Below are 20503 nucleotides of genomic sequence, written 5' to 3' on the forward strand. Positions count from 1 at the left end.
TAATTAGCCGTCATTGGTTTGTGATTTGTGGACATGGGCTGGAGAGACCAGTTGAACGGATGGAACACCTGCCTCAAAAATGTTTCTGTGCTTTTCGCCAAAAAAAAAAAAAAAAAAAAAAACAGAAAACTTTTACCAAATGCCACAAAATGGTACTAGTAATTTTGTGCAGATTTTGATTTACTTGCGAAGGCAAAAAGACAACGGTCAGCCTCATAAATCTTTGGTCCAGTAAATGGTCAGCACGCCTTTTGCCTATGTGGCATTTACTTAACCGATTTCCAGTTTAACTTCTGCTGCAGTCATTTTCGCCAGAAGCCAGAAATGGCCGCAAATAATTTACAGCAAATGAGTTTGCCACAAATTTATGCAGACCACATTAACCATTCAGCAGAGCCAAAGACCAAGTAAAGTATTTAATTAAATTAAATACAAAACAGCTATCTAGCCTTCGCTTCGCTTTGCTTTGCTTTGCTTCGGTTATGGCTTTTATGGTCGGTCTTTAAAACGTTCGTAAATCATTTAAGACCCAGTCCCCACAAATACGCTGCGAACAGCCAAACAGCTAATGGCCAATGCTTCCTGATGCTCATGATTCAGCTCATGGTCATACTCCTGCTCATTGTCCAAGCCGATCACGCCTGCCATTTGTGCGGCCACATTAAAATAGACTAAAATGTGCAGCAGCCTCTGTCTTTATGGCCACTTAATGTAAAACAGTTAATTAGCAACATACACCCACACTCACACACACACACAAGAACCCACACATACTCATAAGGAGCGACCACAAGAAAGAGAGCGAGAGCGAGAGGCATATAATGTCCGGTGGCCATGCAAAATGGCCGTCATTTTTACTGCCCCTGACATTTTTACCATCTTGGCCGGCAGGTGGCGCTCGATGGCCTTGCGAAAAGGCGGAAAATTACTTTTGATTAATGAAGCGCAATGAGGCATGTAGAATTTTGTTTTTAATTTTTAAGAAAATATAAAGGAAACCAATCAGAGGTCACATTTATGGAAAGCTTTAAGCAAAATACACTTCCATCGTTAAAATAATATATTAATTAATTAATTTACGCTAAAGTACCTAATCAAAATACTTTACAAAGCATAAATTAAGTTATAATTACAATAGTTTTTAGATTCAGTTAGATACCTCAAAATCTTGATTGTATATATGTATGTTATATAAATATATTAAATACTTTGAAATTACTTAAGCAATCATTCTATTAAACTTTAGAATTTTGTGTTTCAGTTTGAGCATGAAAGTTACAAACTTGTTTTGCAATTTTCATTTTTGGCTTCCTTAATTTTATTTTTTCAAATTCCTACTCAATACTTATAGTTTAAACTCATCAGACCGTCTAGAAAATTTAATGCAAAAGTTAAAGTACCTCTTATCAGATTCATGCAACATTCTGAGTATAAAAATGTTTACACCTTGCCTTCTCTATCGACATTCTTTCTCTGCTATTTCTCTCTTCGGGACAGCACTGATAAAAATTGCGCTGATTGCATGTAGCTACTCAGTGGCAATGGCAGGAATCACAGGACGTCAAAAATTAACTTGCTTTTGTCCATACAAAATGATGGCTGACATCCCATGACATTATTATCCTTGTTGTTGTTGCTGCTGCTACTGCTGCACTTTATTTTTAATGCTGATGGAGACGCAGATACAGAAGATAGGGAGACTGAGAAACAGAACACCAGAGAAAGAGAGATTGGAGGACAGTGTGGCACGCTCAAGGCATGCAATTTCTTTGGTATGCTACTTTTGTCGCCTTGTCCTTGCCGTAATTATGAACTTAACAGGCATCCCGGGCATGCCGCCTCCGGAAGTAGCGCCGTCAACGCCATCGGGGCCAAAGGCAATGTCATATTGTGTTAATATTTAATGGACGCCATCCAGCGTCGCGCTCAGATTTTTAATTGAGCAAATGTGCAGCGCACAGTATTATTTATTTACTTTTGCTTTGTTTGCATGTTCGTTGAACTTTATTACACTTAACAAACTTGTCTTAATATATGTGTACATGTTTGTGTCAATATTATGTATGTTTATTTAATCAAAATGCATTTCACTGCCGGAATTGGTTGATTAAATAAAATACTTGACATTTAAATAAGTGACCACTTCCTAAAAAATCTCTTTTTTCACACTATGAAGTTGAAAACAATTAATTTAATTGCAAAATATGGATACAAATTAATTCTTAAGTTTAATTGTAGTTACATACGTTTAAATAATTTATATTATATTTGCACAGCCAAGGCTTCTTTTGGCAAGTAAGAGCATAATTAAATTTAAACCAATTTCATTACTGACAAGTACAGACTATGTTACTACCGACATCCTTGATGTCCTTTGCGGTTAACTTGCTTATTAATGAAGAAACTGCAAATATATGGTTTCCGTGTCTGCCATGTTGAGCTTGACCTTAATGAAAACCCAATTAATTTGCAAGTAGCTTAAATAAACAAAATACGTCCTTACCTTTTACAAGGCCTATTCATTAAATTAAACCTATAATATTTAACATTTTAAATGTGCGCGCCAATTGCCGGACCGCATTTGGAAATGCTGATGCTGCCACATAGTTGTGCGTAAGACAGTTGGCAACATTGCTTAAGGGTGGCAACTCGTCGCGGCTAACTTGTGTAATAAATACAACATTCGACTTTAAATTATTGATAAAATTTGAATTCATGTAATTTACGACTTGGCGGTGTACACACAATCTGTGTTTGTACTGTCGCCGCTCTAAAGCATCCAGAAAACAACCAATGGTATGATAACAATGATCAGTTTTGTCACAGAGGGGTGTCAATAACCACCTGATTGGCCAAGGCCACAAGATGACAGCAAATAAAAATAAATTCAATTTGTTTATTGGCAGGGCGTAAACAAACAACATTGCAATCACTTGAAGCTTATTAAATTATTATCAAAGTGCTCCAAACTATAACCAAAAATGCTGCCTGCTATCGTTTTTCGGCAAATGCATGCCGGTGGATTGCACCATGGAGCCGCAACAACATTGAAGCACGTGCTGGGAGTAGGCGGCAACAGCTTTGTGAACTGTCTCAATCGCTACGCAGCTGCCACGGGCTTCATACGCATTTCGTTCTTGGACATCAATCAGCGTCGAAATTGGGATGTTGCCCGGTTACGATTGTATGCGGACGCCAAGAAGCAATCTTTGCATCTGCGTACGCTACAGGGTCGCGATCTCCTGCAGAATGCCATCGACAAACAACGCGCTGAATTCATTGAGCGCAAGAACTTCTTGGTCGATGACATACGTGAGGCACGACACAAAGTACAGGAGCGTGTGCGCGAGAAAATCGACGAGATTCGCGAAGAGCGTGAAAACATTATGACCATACCCAATATGTTGACCATAAGCCGTGCAATACTCTCGCCCTATATTGGCTACGTGATTGTGCAAGGTGACTACACGATGGGCATGAGTTTGCTGGTCATTGCCGGCATCACAGATCTGGTAAGCAAGTTTATTTGAATTATAATGGCAGTCGTTTGCTATAAAAGTCTTCCTTTGTAGTTAGATGGACAGATTGCGCGTCGTTGGCCATCGCAGGCCAGCAAGGCTGGTTCCTTTCTGGATCCCATGGCTGACAAGCTGTTAATGGGCTCCTTGGTCATTTCTTTATGTTACAGCGAACTGCTACCAATGTGGCTAACGGGTGTTGTTGTCTTCCGTGATGTCTTCCTCATTGGAGCTGGTTTTGTTATACGCTACATTAGTCTGCCACCGCCAGTGAGTATTTATAGATATACAAGATTTAAGTGTACAGTCTCCTAAATATATGTTTACAGAAAACGTTTTCGCGGTACTTTGATGCCACCCATGTGACTGCCCAGTTGGAACCAACATTCATCAGCAAGGTCAATACGGGAGTGCAGTTAGCCACCATTGGCATTAGTCTTGGTGCTCCCATATGGAACTATCTTGGTAAATATGCCTCATTTCCCTCAATGCTTGTACTAATAGAAACCCATCTGTAGACCACCCGGCTCTTCATGGACTTTGGTATCTAACAGGCGTCACAACCGTTGCCGCTGCGCTCAGCTACGTCATCAATAGACGTGACACTTTTAAAATTATACACAAAAAATGAACTGAAAACATTTACTATTTGCTATTACACAGAACCATAGTAATAGAACACCAATTGCAATGATTAGTATGTAACGACTTTTTGTAATTAAGTATACACAAAAACTGCTTGAATTAAAAATTCTTATTTGTTTATAAACGGCTTCTATTTATTTGAATACGCATGAGTTGCTCAACAGTTGAGCTCTATGAACGCATGTCTTGCGCATATATGATATATTGCTACATTCCCTTTTTTTAGAAACTACAACGTCAGATTTTATGCTCACAGTATTGTACATTTATTTAATTCATTTTCTTCAAAACTTTTTTTACTTTTACGTTTACGATATCACCATCAAGTTTCAATTATTATCGAAATATTTATCGATGTTAATGAAGAACAAAATTCACCATCGCAAGTGTTGTATAACGTTGGCATTCAAGTGACGCGCTTATTTGCTTGCATTTTTTTTTAAATGAGAGAACGCAATTAACAAAGGTGTATGCTACATAAATTGTCAAAAACATAGTGCTGCATTAAAATGTAAGTGTATCGAGTGACTAACAATTAAGTGAGTGCAAAGACAAATACTTTAATAATCATGGCATTTTTTTACAGGGCGAAATTAAGCGACAACACAATGCGCGAGTTGGACGACATCTTGAATGAGAGTGCCTCCTATGGGGATCGCTTGAATGAATTTCTTAAACTCAAAACGACCAACAAACCACAGAACGGAAATACTCCATTTGTGCTCGGAGGACCCAATTATTCTTTTAACATGGGCGATTTAGACGTTGACATGGTGAAATTGTCACCAAAACCGCAGCCCAAAGACGCAGAACAGAATTCGAAGGAGATTAAAAAAAATGCGCTACGCGACTCAACAAACAATGCTAATGCAGCGATACTTCAGTCACCACCAGTTGTCGAAGCGCCCGCCTCCCCATTATTTTCGGAGAATGCGCAGCCATCTCGCTCTCTTAGCAACTCGCCGAGGAGAAACCTGCGGCGAAGCGGAGGCATTCCAGGATCAGATCGTCTGCGACGCGTGGCAATACAACGGCGGTCCAGGAGCTGCGGTCGTGATCTGCTTAAAGAATTCAACGATGCGGAGCCTCGAACATCGAAAACCGTAAGTTCAAAGATATTTCCGGCCAATGAATTAGGTTTTAAAATTTAAATCTTTCCTTTAGCAGCAGCAGGAGGAAACTAGTTCTGAATCCAACACTTTGACTTTTGTAAGTTTTTAATTAGCTTCGAACATTTTGCATTTGTGTATTAAATATGCATTTATTTAGATACCTGCCATTAGCAGCACTCCAGCAATAGATGCACAGGCTAAAAATTCAACAGCAGCTTCTGCTGTTGCTGTCGCAACGGAGCAGGAGGAGCAGGTTGGCGCAAGCTTCAAGTACTCTCAACGACGCGAAGAGGTTCTGCTGTCTTCAACATCACAACGCTTCGCAAACGCAAATAATGGAACTGTTCAACGCACTTATTCTGTCGAAATGGGCCCCGAGCCAGGACAATTGCTGCTCTCGCCATCGCGTAAAAACAGCAACAGTCGTTTGCATCTATCGCCGTCGCACTCGGTTCATAATGCGTCGCACAGATTGTCCAACAGAACATATGCCCCTTCACCAGCTAGAGCCGAGATACTGGCGCCAGATACGCCACCACGAGTGCTGGCGCATTCGCTACGGGAGTCGGAGTTCACTGTGCCGGAAACGCAGCCACAAGATGGTATTCAGCAGCAAGTTCTGCAGACTATGACAAACAGTCCCAAAGCGGCTCCGTTCGTGGTCATACCATTAGCATGTCTCAGTCCAAAAACACAAAATTCAATAAAAGACCAACAACAATCAGCAGCAACTTCATCATCACCAGGAGCAGCTTTATCAGCAGCAGTTCCAAAAGTTGCCAGTCGTAGTATGCAAACTTCTGACAATTCACGTAACATGAAATACTTAAACGCGCTCTTGACTGACGACGACAGCGATGATCAGCGAGAATTGAATTCATTACTACCATTAAATTTAGCACCCCCGGGTGGCAATACAACACGACAGAGTCGTCTAAGAAAACGGGGGCAACGCGCAAAAAGTCCCAATATGCTGTTGGATTTGCAAACCTCACGGACGCAGCGTCAGAAACCTCTGAAAAAATCTGTGCTCAATAAACCATCGAAACGGCCCATTAATGGCGAAGAGTTTGCCGAGGAATTGGCCAGGATGAGCAACTATGAAATACTTGATTTACGCAAACGTAATTCCCTTGGCAAGTTGAATCCTCTGAACGGTCGGCGCCAGAATCCAAAGGAGCAACAGATCATTGAAGAACACATCAAGTGGGAACTAATGCGACGTGATCGGGATAATGTCAGTCCCAAGAAGTCGCTAAGTAAAGTGCCATTGCCAACAGCATCACCATGCGCCAAGTCACCAATTCCAAAATCGTTGACAACTGCAATCAGCAAACCGACCATGAATCCGTCGTTCAGAATGTCGCCAGCTGCAGCACCTGCTGGATTCAGGGATAGATCTATGCGCGAACGACGGCGTTTACGACGGGAAAGCGAGGAAAATGCATTGGGAAATGATTCCTTGGACAGCTCACCGGAAAATGCTTATCAACAGATATCAAAGCAACAAAGGAAACGTATCAGACGTCGTAAGTCAAGTGTGGTAAGTGACAATAGTCGTATAATCGTATATCCAATAACAATTTTTTTCATCATGCAGAGTGAGGACGAAATACTAGCTATTTGCACGCCACCAGCGCAGTTTAGACGCTCTAAGCATAAGCAAAAAGAGGAGCCAAGCACGACTTCATTGGCAGAGCCACCATCCGACTTTCGGCGTTCGAAGTCAATTGTGCAGCTACCAGATTCTCCAACGCAGTTGGGCAAATCCAAGTCCAGGCACACAGAAGAGTCGAATAAGACTGTGGTGGCAGAGCCGCCTCCAGACTTTAGATATAGATCTAGTCAAGGGATTGAAGATGACCACAGCGACGAAGATGCACTTCCACAACCAACAGCACAGCTTCGAAAGTCGCGACACTTAGAACAATTGGAGACCAATGAGACTGTTCTGCCAGAGCCGCCTGAGCAATTTAGAAAGTCTAAGTCCAGACATGTAGAGCAAGAACCTGAAGGTGTGTCGAACACTTCACCATTGCAAGAGTCAAGAATTTACAGATCTAGATTGCGCATTCGAGACAACGAATCCCCACCTCTAGAGCAATCTGTACAGCTCCGAAAGTCGCGGCACTTAGAGCAACTAGATATCATTCAGTTCAATGAAACTGTGATCTCAGAAAATCCCCAACAAATGCGAAAGTCAAAGTCGAGACGCTTTGAGCAGCTGGATATCGTAGAGTCAACCGGTCATTGCGAACATTCTAAGATCACACACTTTGAGATGCATACTGAGGAAGTATCTGCACTCCCAGAGCCACCCGAAGAGTTTAAGCGACATAAATCTAGACTACGCATTGAAGATAATGACTCCGATGAAGCTGCACCACCAATGCCAGCTTCGCCTGTACAGCTGCAAAAAGCCAAATCTAATGACAAGAAGAAGAATCACATATCTATACAGCGCATTGAAGATGACGATTCGGATGAGGCTGCAATGCCGGATCCGCCTGCACAATTGCAAAAGTCCAAAGCGAAGCATTTAGAACAAAATAATATAGTGGAATCTTATGAAACTGTACTGGCAGATCCTCCAGAACAGTTCAAAAAGTCCAAGTCGCGTCAGAGACATGTAACAATTGTGGAACCAGATACGAGTGATATGGAAAATACACAGCCGCAGCTTCAGCGTTCCATGACCCGGCAGGAAGAGCAGCTGGTGGTTCCAAAGTCAAACATAGATGAACTGGAAATGCCGTCGTTGCAATGTGTTGATGAAGTGAGATTGAATGACGTAGACACTGGTCCAGAGACAATCATTAATTCGCCACCAAAAACATTCAACAACAACACATCTCATATTAGTTCGCGGGAGGAAGTGATGCCGCCTTCGCTGCCCATTGAAACTGACTTGGATGAGATGCCAAGTACAAGCAATAATACGAGCAGTAATCGTCGCAGAGGTAAAAAGAAGAAGGCATCGAATAACGACGTCAAGATAAAAAAAAATGAAGCAGCAGTGTCGCGTGCAAAAAAAAGTCGCAGGGAAGAGGCCAAAAAAGAATTGGATAATCTTGCTATTAATCTGCCAAACCGGACGCTGCCTCCATCCGAACACGATGACGATCAAAACACAAGTAAGCAAAATAAACACTTTACCCTAGCATCATATGCTGAAAATATTATATTTATTTTTATTCAATTAGCTGGAGTTCGAAAGTCCAAACGGGGACACATTCCATTGTGCAACACCTGGGTGCACACAGTGGATGATCCTTTTTTCTTCCTATATAAAAAACCCTATCAACGCAAAGTTTATCCCCTACCACCGAAGCCAAAAAAGAAATTACAAATTAATAACACGGATTTATTTGTGGACAAACCGCCGTTGGCCAGTAGCACACCAAGCAACGAAGCCACCAACGTCACAAGCAGCGACACTAAAGCAGACAAACAGAATCGTAATAGAAAGCAATTAACCGGAATAACATTGAGTAGCATAGCTGAGCAACCAGAAGAACGTTCTATGGAATTTATGAGGCAGGAGCAACTGCAAGAGCAGCCAATTGAGACGAAAACCTCTAAGCGGGGACGACCAAAAAAAAATGATCCGATATCTTCCAAGGATATTGTCACACCGAAAACATTGGTCTCTTCAGCAACACAAACAGATTTTGAACCTGCGCTGGAATGTCATCCCACGGTCCAGTCAACAAACTCGTCGCAAAATGACGGATTTCCTCTGAATTGGCTACGAAATTTAAATGATCAACCCATTCCCAAAGATAACAGTACACATCAAGAATTTAAATCAATGAAGATTTGTAAGCTTCTTAACCGCATTCAATCCTATCATACAGATTCTTAATTTAGCATTCTTGTTTTGATTTCAGCTCGTGCATCCAATTTGCAGTACTCGAAAATAAGCGGACTCGACTATGCGTTTTATGGAGGAAGCGATAACACTATTGGGTTTATCCGTTTTCAACCCTTCCAAGTCCGAGGCATTAATAAAGCTAAAAGCAAATTGGTATGTATTTCAGAATAAAATTTTGATATAAGATTATTGATCTACTTTTGTATTGTATCACGCAGCAATTCGTTGTTTTTTATGGTGAATTCGAAATTGAAACTAACGATTTGGAAACCAAAACAGACCCGAAGAAAAGTGAACTACTTCCTACACGCGACACTATAAGCGCTGGCGATTTTTTGCTAATAAAGATTGGTAAGTTAATTTCTTATTAATTCCTTTTATTACAATTAACATTACTTACTAATTATTAATTAGGTACTCAATACAATATCAAAAACTGTTTAGATGCGGAAGGCGTTCTACTTATTAACCGCTGGTAAGCCAGTTAAAAATTCCGGCCATTTTAATCTTACTGATTTTAACTAATTATTTTTTTGTTTTCCAGTTCTTGAATACATACAGGCATGCTCCGGTTTTCACTTTTCGTTTTCGATTTGGGACCAAAACCGAGATTTTCGTTTTTAGGTGCTCCGGTTTTCACAAGTTTTTAGTTATCGTTTTGCTATCGAAACGTTTCATTTTTTACTGCTAAAACAGCTGACTTGTGTTTTGGTTAAAAGTAAACAACGCGAAAAAATGTCTTTTGTATGTCCAATTTCGTGCGTGGATTGAACTCACTCAGGATTTTTTTATCCTGCATAGTTTATTTATGCTTCCCATGAATGAAATATATTTGCCTTTTGTCTTTTTTGCAAAGAAAGATTTGAAACTTTCTTTAAAAAAATCAGTTGAACGGCCAATCAGCTGTTTCCCACAAAAAATGGGGATGCCACCTTTTTAATGCATTTCATTCCGGTTATTCCAACAATTTTTTTTATACACTTTTAGCACATAACTAATTAAATTAAATTAATTAATTTTTAAAAAACATATTTTACCCAACTTCAACAAATTTATCGCCATCCGTTTGATTATACAAGTATTTTTAACTTGCTTTTTCATTCTATCGAAAGTATGGCAGCTTAGGCGATAACTCATGGTGTCGGACCTATCGGTCGCTCACCAAAACGAAAATTGTTGTTGCCGACGGCAAAATTTGATATTCAAATTTGAGGTGGGGTCAGAAATTCGTTTTAAAAATAATTACAAGCCTAATTGATCTGCTGGCGGTCTTAAAAGAACGACAATAAACCAATGAGTCAACTACTTTTTTTCCTTTTGCAAATAAGATCCAATTTAATATAGAAAAAGGCATTTACTTTTCATTTCGGCAAGTCAAATTTTCTCGAATTGCAATTCGAAAAAATCTTGTGAAAGTGAAAACGGGAGCACCAATTTTGTCGTTTTCGATTTCAAAACGAAAACGAAAACCGAAAGTGAAAACCGGAGCATGCCTGATAGTGTTGTTTTATTCCCAATAAGTAAACAAAGATGAATTGATGTTTACGTTGTATTACATTTTTGATTATATTATGTTTTTATTTTCAATAAGAATCCAATGAAATGTAAATTTGTTCTTCAATATAATAATATTAAAATAAAGTGGCTAATATTTTTTGTTGTTAAATGAAGGTATTACTAAATGCTTAAAGAGTAACGGCTCTTTAAATGGGTCTTGTGGCATGTTTCAGTATTTTTATACCAACAAACACAAGAAACAGTATGGTCTCACTGTGCTGTTTTGTTAGTTCGCGGAAGGAAGTGATGCCGCCATCGCTGCCCATTGAAACTGAATTGGACGAGATGCCAAGTACAAGTAATAATACGAGCAGCAATGGTCGCAGAGGTGAAAAGAAGAAGGCATCGAATAACGACGTCAAGATAAAAAAAATGAAGCAGCAGTGTCGCGTGCAAAAAAAAGTCGCAGGGAAGAGGCAAAAAAAGAATTGGAAAATCTTGCTATTAATCTGCCAAACCGGACGCTGCCTCCATCCGAACACGATGACGATCAAAACACAAGTAAGCAAAATAAACACTTTACCCTAGCATCATATGCTGAAAATATTATGTTTATTTTTATTCAATTAGCTGGAGTTCGAAAGTCCAAACGGGCACACATTCCATTGTGCAACACCTGGGGGCACACAGTGGATGATCCTTTTTTCTTCCTATATAAAAAACCCTATCAACGCAAAGTTTATTCCCTACCACCGAAGCCAAAAAAGAAATTACAAATTAATAACACGGATTTATTTGTGGACAAACCGCCGTTGGCCAGTAGCACCCCAAGCAACGAAGCCACCAACGTCACAAGCAGCGACACTAAAGCAGACAAACAGAATCGTAAGAGAAAGCAATTAACCGGAATAACATTGAGTAGCATAGCCGAACAACCAGAAGAACGTTCTATGGAACTTATGAGGCAGGAGCAACTGCAAGAGCAGCCAATTGAGACGAAAACCTCTAAGCGGGGACGGCAAAAAAAAAATGATCCGATATCTTCCAAGGATATTGTCACACCGAAAACATTGGTCTCTTCAGCAACACAAACAGATTTTGAACCTGCGCTGGAATGTCATCCCACGGTCCAGTCAACAAACTCGTCGCAAAATGACGGATTTCCTCTGAATTGGCTACGAAATTTAAATGATCAACCCATTCCCAAAGATAACAGTACACATCAAGAATTTAAATCAATGAAGATTTGTAAGCTTCTTAACCGCATTCAATCCTATCATACAGATTCTTAATTTAGCATTCTTGTTTTGATTTCAGCTCGTGCATCCAATTTGCAGTACTCGAAAATAAGCGGACTCGACTATGTGTTTTATGGAGGAAGCGATAACACTATTGGGTTTATCCGTTTTCAACCCTTCCAAATCCGAGGCATTAATAAAGCTAAAAGCAAATTGGTATGTATTTCAGAATAACAATTTTGTTATAAGATTATTGATCGATCTACTTTTGTATTGTATCACGCAGCAATTCGTTGTTTTTTATGGTGAATTCGAAATTGAAACTAACGATTTCGAAACCAAAACAGACCCGAAGTCAAATGAACTACTTCCTACACGCGACACTATAAGCGCTGGCGATTTTTTGCTAATAAAGATTGGTAAGTTATTTTCTTAATTCCTTTTATTACAATTAACATTACTTACTAATTATTAATTAGGTACTCAATACAATATCAAAAACTGTTTAGATGCAGAGGGCGTTCTACTCATTAACCGCTGGTAGGCCAGCTAAAAATTCCTGCCATTTTAATCTTACTGATTTTAACTAATTATTTTTCTGTTTTCCAGTTCTTGAATACATAGTGTTGTTTTATTCCCAATAAGTAAACCAAGATAAATTAATGTTTACGTTGTATTACATTTTTGATTATATTATGTTTTTATTTTCAATAAGAATCCAATGAAATGAAAATTTGTTCTTACTTCAATATAATATTAAAATAAAGTGTAAGATTTTTTTGTTGTTAAATGAATGTATTACTAAATGTTTAAAGAGTAACGGCTCTTTAAATGGGTCTTGTGGCATTTTTCAGTATTTTTATCCAACAAACATACAAGAAACAGTTTGGTCTCACTGCGCTGTGTTGTTGCGTTGAGAATGGCGAACGCGCTTTGTGTTTTGACATGCCAGATCGTTTGATTAAAAAAAAACTTAGTGGCAACTCTGCGCGTGCTGTCAAACTGTCGCAATTGCTGTCATCTTTTCTTTCTTTTCCGGTCAGCGAACAGACCTGTAAGTTCGCGTATATTTTGTACACAAAATAAAATCGTAAAATTCTGGTGATTTAACAAGACAACCACAATTTTTTCAAGCGCAAAATGAATAAGAATAAAGTGAACTATTCGAGTAGACAAGTATTTCAAATGATGAACGAATTTTAAAACACTTGAACGGATTGTGAAAATCATACAAACAAATGCAAATATAATGCAATTGATTCAGTCGCATAGTTGAAACATTCGCGGTCAAATTTGTTGGAAGCTTGAAATCATAATATACAAAGAAGTTTTATTGATTTGTGCTAATTACAAATTTCTTCCATTTTTCATGCACCCTCGCTGTTTACGTCGACTGCGCTGTCAACATATCTCAACAACAACAACGACAACAATGAACTATAGCCGCCAAAATGAGGAAAATTATGAAACAAGGCAAGATCGTAATCGTCCTTAGTGGACGTTACGCTGGTCGCAAGGCCATCATCGTCAAGACCTCAGACGATGGCACCCCGGAGAAACCCTTCGGTCATGCGCTCGTCGCCGGCATCGACAGATACCCACGCAAGGTAACCAAGAAGATGGGCAAGAACAAGCTGAAGAAGAAGTCCAAGGTCAAGCCTTTCCTCAAGAGCTTGAACTACAACCACTTGATGCCGACTCGCTACACAGCGCACGACATCAGCTTCGAGAAGCTGTCGCCCAAGGACCTGAAGGATCCTGTCAAGCGCAAGACTCACCGTTTCCAGACCCGCGTCAAGTTTGAGTCGGTGTACAAGGAGGGCAAGAACAAGTGGTTCTTCCAGAAGCTGCGTTTCTAAACAGCTGGAGGACTCTTGATTTTTATGTCGCCGTTTTTTTAAGGTTAAATAAAAAAACTAAATTCTGATAAAATTGACCGAAATAACGTAAATTCTTTTTCATTTTAAATGGATAAGGCGATGCCAGAAATTGTGATTATTTTCTTGACAAAACTGTAGAGATGAGTTATAGGGAAACAATTTCTAGTAGAATGCAGCTATATTCCGAATAACATATAAATAATGTGTACAGAAGAAGCAAGAAAAAATTATCAAAAGAACTTTGGGAGATAGTTTCATATCATTCATTATTCATTGCAAAATCAAATTCTACTTAAATTAAGATACAAAGTATTGCATATTTGATTTAGATTAACTCAAATGAGATAAAAATGATCTTAATTGCGATTTATAATTCTTGTCTCAACAAAATGATATACGATTCCAAAAAAGAAAACGAACTCGGGCTTGTTTTGATTATTATTTCATCTTTTTTTTAATTTTCTAAATATTCGAACAGAATAATACATTTTGTTTGAATTCAGTTTTAATTTTACAATCGTTTGAAAATCAATTTACAATTCTATTGTTTATTGCTTCATTTGAACATAAAAATTCTTGATCTGAGGAGACATTGTACTTAATTCTGATTTAACGAATGAGTAATTTTATCTTTTTTGTCTTAGGATTTATGAATATCTAATGGGATAAGAAGTAAAGTCAAAGTAGGTCAAGAGTTCAAAGCATTCATAGGGACCAGGCAAGAAATCTGTGAAAGAAAAGTGGATAACACGCGTGTCAATAGATAGTTTATATCAACTTATTTAAAATAGATATCAATTTGATATGGGTTTAAGATTAAGTTTACCTGTGATTCAAAACTTTGGACATCGGAAGTGTGCACAGAACATATAACATTTAGCCGGGGCATAGGGAGAATATATATAATTGTTTTTTTTTTTTTTTGGTAAAGCAGCGCATAATTTTGACCAGCTTATAAATAAACTGATAGGTTTCAAATTGGTTCTTGACATCACAATAAACATGTTATGCATTTTGGCTTGTTGTTGGGGGAATCTAACACTTTGACTCTGATTGGCTTAGTTGTGTGTTAATATAATTTGATAGGAGTTTTTCTTTGCTTTGCTGTTTTTTTTCTTTTGGTTTAGTAAGGCTCTGTTTTTGCTTTGCCTAAGACTGGTTGAAATAGTTCCCATGTGGCCTGTTGTAAGCACCACGGTTAAGCATGGATTTGGGGGAGTAGAAAAATAGATGTAAACATATCGGTTAAATTTGAACATAAATAAATTGTTGAGTACAGTCAATTTCGAAATTGAATGGGCGACGCAGCTACATACGTACATACATGTTTGGTGTGTGTGTATTTTGGGTGTTTCTGTGTGCACTACGGGAATACTACAGATGTACTTACTATATATAAACAGATAATTCAACAAAATTCAACTTAATACAAACGTTAGTAACTGGGTGTGATTGTGGTACTTGTTTTGTGACGAGGGTTAAACACATTTTCGGTTATAACAGCAGCTAGTAAATAATATGTTACGAAATAAACACTTACAGTTCTGTTCAAGTTGAAGTGGAAACAAAAAATAATACAAAAGAGCACGAAATTATAGATAATACAAAAAAATATAGACAGCAGCAGTTGTGAAGTAAATAGAGGACAAGCAAAGAGACGATACAAAGTCTCTTTAAAGACTAATTTACAGCACTAATAGAAAAAGGAGACGATCTCAAAAACAAAGTAGGCTTAGCTTTAGGTTCATTGTCAATTATTTTACCAATTCACACGCTTGGCACTCAAAATCTTAAGGATGTTCTCAACCACATCGGTACTGGAGTGATTGCCGCCCAGATCTATATGGAAAAATAATGTAGTGAATAAATTATGTTCATCTTATTGCAATAATTTAATTTAGATTTACCTGGGGTACGAATGGCATCGTTAACAATGGTTTGGTATGTAGCATCATAGATGACCTTGGCGTGCTCGTTGTGTCCCAGATGGTTCAACATGTCAATGCTGGCATTTATCATAGCCACCGGATTGGCAATATTCTTGCCAGCAATGGCTGTGCCTGTGTTACGGGTACCGGGCTCGAAGATGGCATACTGCAAAGCAGAGAAAAGTTTAGAATTGGGAAGGATTAAGTTAAATAAATGCCACCTACGTGATCACCATAATTGCGTCCTGAAATAAGACCGGCTCCACCGATCAGACCACAAATCACATTCGACACAATTGTACCATATAAATTGGTCATGTTCATCACATCGAACTGGTGTGGATTGGAAACAGCTTGCATGCAGGTGTTGTCAATGATCATGTTGTTGTGCTCCAGCTCGGGATAATCCTTGTGTACACGATTCGCCACCTCCAAGAACAGGCCATCGGACAGCTTCATGATGTTCGCTTTGTGTATGGTCGTTACACGCTTGCGATTATTCTGACGCGCATACTCGAAGGCATAGCGTGCCACTCGCTCCGCGTTCTCCACGGTGACCACCTTCATACTCTCGACGACACCGCGCACCGACTCGTGCTCCAACATCGCGTACTCGCCATCAGTGTTCTGACGGATGAGCACAATATCGATATCCTTGTGGCGGGCAGGAATTCCCGGATAAGATTTGCAATGCACCACATTCACATAGAGATCCAGCTCATTACGAATGGCCACGTTGCGGGAGACTTCGCTTAGACTCTGCGATTTAGTTTCAATGTTGCCCTTGAGTGCGACACCGTTGCGTTTAATGGATGTGATGGCATACTCCAAATCTTCGTTGCCCTCAGTGGATGGATCAATGTCAATCACCTCAAAGTCAATGGGTGCTCCGCAATAACGAAAGATTTCACGCACATAGCCCATCAGCTCGGGACCGATGCCGCCACCCGGCAGCATGGTTACACCATGGCGGCCACCATACTGGGCCGAGGGTATGTCAGTTCCCTGGAATATTATTGATAGTTGGATATACATAAGTAAGAAAATGCCATATAACCTCAAATACGGACCGTTAATTTCTTTTGCAGAGCCGATTTCGTGTGAGCCACATCCTCTGTCTTCTCTTTGGTCACGAGCAGCGGATAACCCTGCAAAAAGTCCTTTTATTTAGCATATGTTGGCAAAACTGGTTGTTGTCACTCCATCCAAAGACGCATTAGCATTATGTAATTTGCTGTTTGCAACTGCTCCGTTGGCCACTTCAGAGCTGTTACCGCTCTCGGCATGAACTTACGCGGGTAAGGAACGGCGCCTGGGTCTGCAGCAATCTTTGCGTCAATCGAATGGCCATGTTTGCAATTTATTAATCTTTTCCGCTGCACTGCAAAATGTTTCAACCCTTTTATTGCTGCTGGCAAAGATTGTGGCCAAAACGCAAAATCATATGTTCGTGAACCGATAACGTTTTTCGATAACGTGCACTTATCGAGTTTTGCAGTCGAGTTGGCAGCTCTATTAGCGTAACATCGCTGTAATTGAGAGGGTATTATGGTTATTTAACAAACTTAATTTGTTTCAAAAACAAATTACAATATTACCTATAAATTAAATGATTATAATATATATTACGGTTATACAATTGTGTTTTTATCTTAAATAATTTTGCACTACACATATAAACTAATTGTGGAATGAGAAAAGGTTTCTAAATTCAAAGAGCATCCATATTTCGGTGTATCAGAAAATGTTTTTCCTTCTGTTGCTGTTACGTTAACAACCGCGTTCGTCTTGGGAGGTTTGTTTTGAAATAAAAACAACTGTCGTGCAGCATGTGGTCATAAGACAACTGGATTATTATTATTATTAAACATAAATAAAACCAATATCAAATGGCAGCAGATTTAGCACCAGCTGGGATTCCAGTGCAATCGGATGTTTATCATTCGCCGATTCCGAAGTTAAACTTTCTACACGCGCTTGTCGTAAGTCAAAGAATCAAATATTTATAGTGGAACTTGAAAAGCTAATGTACTTATGATCTTGTAGGCTGGCGGCGTGGCGGGTGTTGTAGTGGATATAGCTCTATTTCCTATTGATACGGTTAAGACACGCCTGCAAAGCGAATTGGGATTTTGGCGCGCCGGCGGCTTTCGCGGCATCTATAAAGGTCTTGCGCCTGCAGCTGCTGGCAGCGCACCCACAGCCGCCTTATTCTTTTGCACTTACGAGTGCGGAAAGCAGCTACTTAGCTCGGTGACCAATACCAAAGATTCTCCCTATGTGCACATGGCGGCAGCATCGGCAGCTGAAGTGGTAGGTTAAGGATACTAAGCAAGTTACCTAAACTAATCAATTAAACTTGGAACTTTAGCTTGCTTGCCTCATACGTGTGCCCGTGGAAATAGCCAAACAACGTTCGCAAACGTTGCTGGGGCACAAACAGCATCAGACTGCCCTTCAGATTCTGTTGCGCGCTTATCGCACTGAGGGATTGCGTCGTGGTCTCTATCGAGGCTTTGGATCCACAATTATGCGCGAGATTCCGTTTAGTTTAATACAGTTCCCCTTGTGGGAGTACTTTAAGCGTCAATGGACACCCATGACAGGCTATGAGTCGACACCGTTGACTGTGGCATTGTGTGGTGCCATTGCTGGTGGCATTTCGGCTGGACTGACAACGCCTTTGGATGTGGTCAAGACTCGTATCATGCTGGCAGAACGAGACAGCGCGACACGGCGTCGCAATGTGCCTAGCATCTTGCGTGGCATTTACGTTGAACGTGGCCTAAGCGGGTAATTTGCTTAACAACTAAAATGTATTACGAATTTCTACAGGGTATTAATGTATTATATTTGCAGTTTATTTGCGGGCTTTGTGCCGCGCGTGCTTTGGATTACGCTAGGCGGTGCGTTCTTCTTCGGATTCTATGATCTAACAACACGACTTTTGGGTGCTGCAAATCCCGACAACTAACATCAATGTAGTCATATAATCGTAATTGTAATGTACAAAAACGTAGACAATAAAATGAAAGTGTGCATGTAAACTTATATATACTATATATAAATGATATTGATAATTAGTCTTTTCTCTTCAACTTTTCCAACGACGTATCAAGCAAGTACGGCGACGTCTCTCGCAACTGTTTGTTGATTTCCCTGGTATCAAGTTATAATAATAAATTTACATATGTATAAGCAGTAAATAAACAAGTATACTAACTGGAGATATGTGCAGACGTGCATCAAGTAGATATGTGATGGAATTTCGTTCTCCAACCTCATCATTATCAGCTCCCATCATGGATACATCGGAGTCTTCTTCGTCGACATTGGTGTAACCGTTGCGCGTGGCAATATTGCGACGCTTGAAGTGCAAACAACGAATTCGTGACATTGCATAAACCTTCAATAGTTTTCATATGCAAATACACAAAAAGGGAAATGCAGTTGTACAAACATCAAAACAGATAAGAAAGTTAAGAGTGTGCTTAATTACCAGACCAGCGAGAATGACAACACCCACAAGTACCAAAAATGGAAGCCAAATGTATTCTGCGTCCTCCGGATGCAATAATTCGGGCGTTGCTGTTGTTGTTAGATTAACTTCCATTATTATTACTAATATTAGCTGCTGACTGAAGCGGGGTTTTGAACTGTGGGGATTTAAATGTCACAACATAAGCCGGTACCAGTGTGACCGCAGTGCGAACATTGTCGTTATCGATAATGTCGGACTAATGAACGATAGTCAGTTGGCTCTTGGGTGATCAGTGTCATTTGATTCAAATTTTTCGAATATTGTGAATTATTTATAAAAATCAGAAAAGTGCGAGGAAAAATGTTGAAATTCTTTGAAATCGCATAGAGAGGCAGTTTAAAAAGATTCTTAGAGATCTCTATAGGAGTGTAACTAGGTGGCAATTCTTGGCAGTTGTGTATTTGGTTTGGTATATCCCATCAGCGTTAAAATGTATGTTTTGAAAATGTTGTTTATGGTCACATCTTGACATGTAAACAAACAGTTTTTGAGAAACAAAACAAATTCGGTTAAAAGGGATATTTATTTCAATCTATCAATATAAAATGTAGTAAATAATATTATTGAAAGAGTCGAATCGACACTGTCGATGCTCACCTTAAAAAAATTGATGTTCGTACCGACTATGGCAACCATTACTGACATGCTGTTTGACAACTTGAGCAGCTATTCGCGTTTGTCTTAAAGAGCCGCATCGTGCCCAAATGGTGGACATGAATGAGATATAGGACTAGGAGGTTCAACTTACATACTGTGATTATCTGTGCTAGCATTGTGGCTGCCTTTTGAAAGCAGTGTGTGTCATCAAGGATTTCCGGCGCGATAAAAGTTGCTATATTTCTTTTTTTGTATTTCTTTTACTTTCTTTACTTGCATTGCAGACTTCGGTTACACGCACTACATAAGCACTCCTTGCAACTGACACTCGAGCAATTGGAGACAATGCGAAAATTTCATATAATGAATTCTGGCTAAATTTGAAACACAGCACAAAGAGAATACGGCAAATAATGTAACATAATGAATAAGTCTGCGATGAACTACGTACTCCTACTAATAAGTAGTTCAATAAAGTTAGCTCAATATAATATAAATATGAATATATTTGATATACTGAAGATATTCACATTAAGTTATATAGCAGATATATGTTTGTCAAAATTCCCTTCCTTTAAGTTGAGTTCAAATCTACAAATCCACTTTGTCCCCACTCCACGAATTAAAAATAAATCTGTTACAAATATCACAATGAATGTATTTCACGCTTTTG

General features: G+C 39.3%; 7 protein-coding genes across 8 annotated transcripts; 5 read left to right on the plus strand and 2 right to left on the minus strand.

The window, feature by feature from the left end:
* Nucleotides 1–2624: 2624 nt before the first annotated feature.
* LOC117576359 (probable cardiolipin synthase (CMP-forming)) lies at nucleotides 2625–4287 on the plus strand. The gene is made up of 5 exons (XM_034261049.2): nucleotides 2625–2796; nucleotides 2907–3512; nucleotides 3573–3788; nucleotides 3848–3983; nucleotides 4037–4287. The coding sequence occupies exons 2-5, from the start codon at nucleotides 2982–2984 to the stop codon at nucleotides 4147–4149; spliced, it is 996 nt and encodes a 331-aa protein (XP_034116940.1). The 5' UTR covers nucleotides 2625–2796; nucleotides 2907–2981; the 3' UTR covers nucleotides 4150–4287.
* Nucleotides 4288–4436: 149 nt separating this feature from the next.
* LOC117576357 (uncharacterized) lies at nucleotides 4437–9810 on the plus strand. Its single transcript, XM_034261044.2, has 10 exons — nucleotides 4437–4674; nucleotides 4750–5266; nucleotides 5328–5372; nucleotides 5433–6818; nucleotides 6876–8409; nucleotides 8479–9096; nucleotides 9166–9302; nucleotides 9368–9500; nucleotides 9564–9624; nucleotides 9694–9810. Coding segments are annotated over exons 1-10 (4440 nt in total). The 5' UTR covers nucleotides 4437–4672; the 3' UTR covers nucleotides 9701–9810.
* Nucleotides 9811–10908: 1098 nt separating this feature from the next.
* On the plus strand, nucleotides 10909–11549 carry LOC117576363 (uncharacterized). The gene is made up of 2 exons (XM_034261052.2): nucleotides 10909–11207; nucleotides 11277–11549. Exons 1-2 carry the CDS (start codon nucleotides 10911–10913, stop codon nucleotides 11547–11549), a joined length of 570 nt encoding a protein of 189 aa, XP_034116943.1. The 5' UTR covers nucleotides 10909–10910.
* Nucleotides 11550–12796: 1247 nt separating this feature from the next.
* Nucleotides 12797–13829, plus strand: LOC117576361 (60S ribosomal protein L27). Its single transcript, XM_034261051.2, has 2 exons — nucleotides 12797–12938; nucleotides 13328–13829. The coding sequence occupies exons 1-2, from the start codon at nucleotides 12830–12832 to the stop codon at nucleotides 13741–13743; spliced, it is 525 nt and encodes a 174-aa protein (XP_034116942.2). The 5' UTR covers nucleotides 12797–12829; the 3' UTR covers nucleotides 13744–13829.
* Nucleotides 13830–14186: 357 nt separating this feature from the next.
* LOC117576358 (isocitrate dehydrogenase [NAD] subunit gamma, mitochondrial) lies at nucleotides 14187–17152 on the minus strand. 2 transcript variants are annotated; one of them, XM_034261046.2, is made up of 7 exons: nucleotides 16987–17152; nucleotides 16763–16840; nucleotides 15918–16697; nucleotides 15672–15858; nucleotides 15528–15603; nucleotides 14591–14944; nucleotides 14187–14491 (listed from the first exon to the last, which is right to left on the minus strand). In XM_034261046.2, the coding sequence occupies exons 1-6, from the start codon at nucleotides 17041–17043 to the stop codon at nucleotides 14914–14916; spliced, it is 1209 nt and encodes a 402-aa protein (XP_034116937.1). In that variant the 5' UTR covers nucleotides 17044–17152; the 3' UTR covers nucleotides 14187–14491; nucleotides 14591–14913. The 2 variants fall into 2 exon arrangements, with proteins under 2 accessions (XP_034116937.1, XP_034116939.1); XM_034261048.2 differs by lacking the exon at nucleotides 14591–14944.
* Nucleotides 17153–17409: 257 nt separating this feature from the next.
* On the plus strand, nucleotides 17410–18763 carry LOC117576360 (S-adenosylmethionine mitochondrial carrier protein homolog). The gene is made up of 4 exons (XM_034261050.2): nucleotides 17410–17674; nucleotides 17739–18005; nucleotides 18064–18485; nucleotides 18552–18763. Exons 1-4 carry the CDS (start codon nucleotides 17582–17584, stop codon nucleotides 18664–18666), a joined length of 897 nt encoding a protein of 298 aa, XP_034116941.1. The 5' UTR covers nucleotides 17410–17581; the 3' UTR covers nucleotides 18667–18763.
* Nucleotides 18543–19372, minus strand: LOC117576364 (uncharacterized). Its single transcript, XM_034261053.2, has 3 exons — nucleotides 19192–19372; nucleotides 18916–19098; nucleotides 18543–18851 (listed from the first exon to the last, which is right to left on the minus strand). Exons 1-3 carry the CDS (start codon nucleotides 19303–19305, stop codon nucleotides 18807–18809), a joined length of 342 nt encoding a protein of 113 aa, XP_034116944.1. The 5' UTR covers nucleotides 19306–19372; the 3' UTR covers nucleotides 18543–18806.
* Between the last annotated feature and the right edge of the window lie 1131 nt (nucleotides 19373–20503).

The sequence above is a fragment of the Drosophila albomicans genome, chromosome 2R (assembly GCF_009650485.2).
Source record: "Drosophila albomicans strain 15112-1751.03 chromosome 2R, ASM965048v2, whole genome shotgun sequence".
Classification (NCBI taxonomy): Eukaryota; Metazoa; Arthropoda; class Insecta; order Diptera; family Drosophilidae; genus Drosophila; species Drosophila albomicans.

Excerpts from the sequence above, each read along its gene's own strand:
- LOC117576359 (XM_034261049.2), top strand. The coding sequence starts at position 2,982 with ATGCTGCCTGCTATCGTTTTTCGGCAAATGCATGCCGGTGGATTGCAC. Across the intron at positions 3,513-3,572 it reads TTGCCGGCATCACAGATCTG|TTAGATGGACAGATTGCGCG; the intron begins GTAAGCAAGTTT and ends CTTCCTTTGTAG. Across the intron at positions 3,984-4,036 it reads TCCCATATGGAACTATCTTG|ACCACCCGGCTCTTCATGGA; the intron begins GTAAATATGCCT and ends ACCCATCTGTAG.
- LOC117576357 (XM_034261044.2), top strand. Across the intron at positions 5,267-5,327 it reads AGCCTCGAACATCGAAAACC|CAGCAGCAGGAGGAAACTAG; the intron begins GTAAGTTCAAAG and ends TCTTTCCTTTAG. Across the intron at positions 9,097-9,165 it reads ATTTAAATCAATGAAGATTT|CTCGTGCATCCAATTTGCAG; the intron begins GTAAGCTTCTTA and ends TTTTGATTTCAG.
- LOC117576363 (XM_034261052.2), top strand. The coding sequence starts at position 10,911 with ATGGTCTCACTGTGCTGTTTTGTTAGTTCGCGGAAGGAAGTGATGCCG. Across the intron at positions 11,208-11,276 it reads CGATGACGATCAAAACACAA|CTGGAGTTCGAAAGTCCAAA; the intron begins GTAAGCAAAATA and ends TTATTCAATTAG.
- LOC117576361 (XM_034261051.2), top strand. The coding sequence starts at position 12,830 with ATGCCAGATCGTTTGATTAAAAAAAAACTTAGTGGCAACTCTGCGCGT. Across the intron at positions 12,939-13,327 it reads TCCGGTCAGCGAACAGACCT|CCGCCAAAATGAGGAAAATT; the intron begins GTAAGTTCGCGT and ends AATGAACTATAG.
- LOC117576358 (XM_034261046.2), bottom strand. The coding sequence starts at position 17,043 with ATGGCCATTCGATTGACGCAAAGATTGCTGCAGACCCAGGCGCCGTTC. Across the intron at positions 15,604-15,671 it reads CGATGCCATTCGTACCCCAG|ATCTGGGCGGCAATCACTCC; the intron begins GTAAATCTAAAT and ends TTTTCCATATAG. Across the intron at positions 14,945-15,527 it reads AGTGCCAAGCGTGTGAATTG|GCCACATGGGAACTATTTCA; the intron begins GTAAAATAATTG and ends TGCTTACAACAG.
- LOC117576360 (XM_034261050.2), top strand. The coding sequence starts at position 17,582 with ATGGCAGCAGATTTAGCACCAGCTGGGATTCCAGTGCAATCGGATGTT. Across the intron at positions 17,675-17,738 it reads ACTTTCTACACGCGCTTGTC|GCTGGCGGCGTGGCGGGTGT; the intron begins GTAAGTCAAAGA and ends ATGATCTTGTAG. Across the intron at positions 18,486-18,551 it reads GTTGAACGTGGCCTAAGCGG|TTTATTTGCGGGCTTTGTGC; the intron begins GTAATTTGCTTA and ends TTATATTTGCAG.
- LOC117576364 (XM_034261053.2), bottom strand. The coding sequence starts at position 19,305 with ATGGAAGTTAATCTAACAACAACAGCAACGCCCGAATTATTGCATCCG. Across the intron at positions 19,099-19,191 it reads TTGTCATTCTCGCTGGTCTG|GTTTATGCAATGTCACGAAT; the intron begins GTAATTAAGCAC and ends AAACTATTGAAG. Across the intron at positions 18,852-18,915 it reads CACGTCTGCACATATCTCCA|GGAAATCAACAAACAGTTGC; the intron begins GTTAGTATACTT and ends ACTTGATACCAG.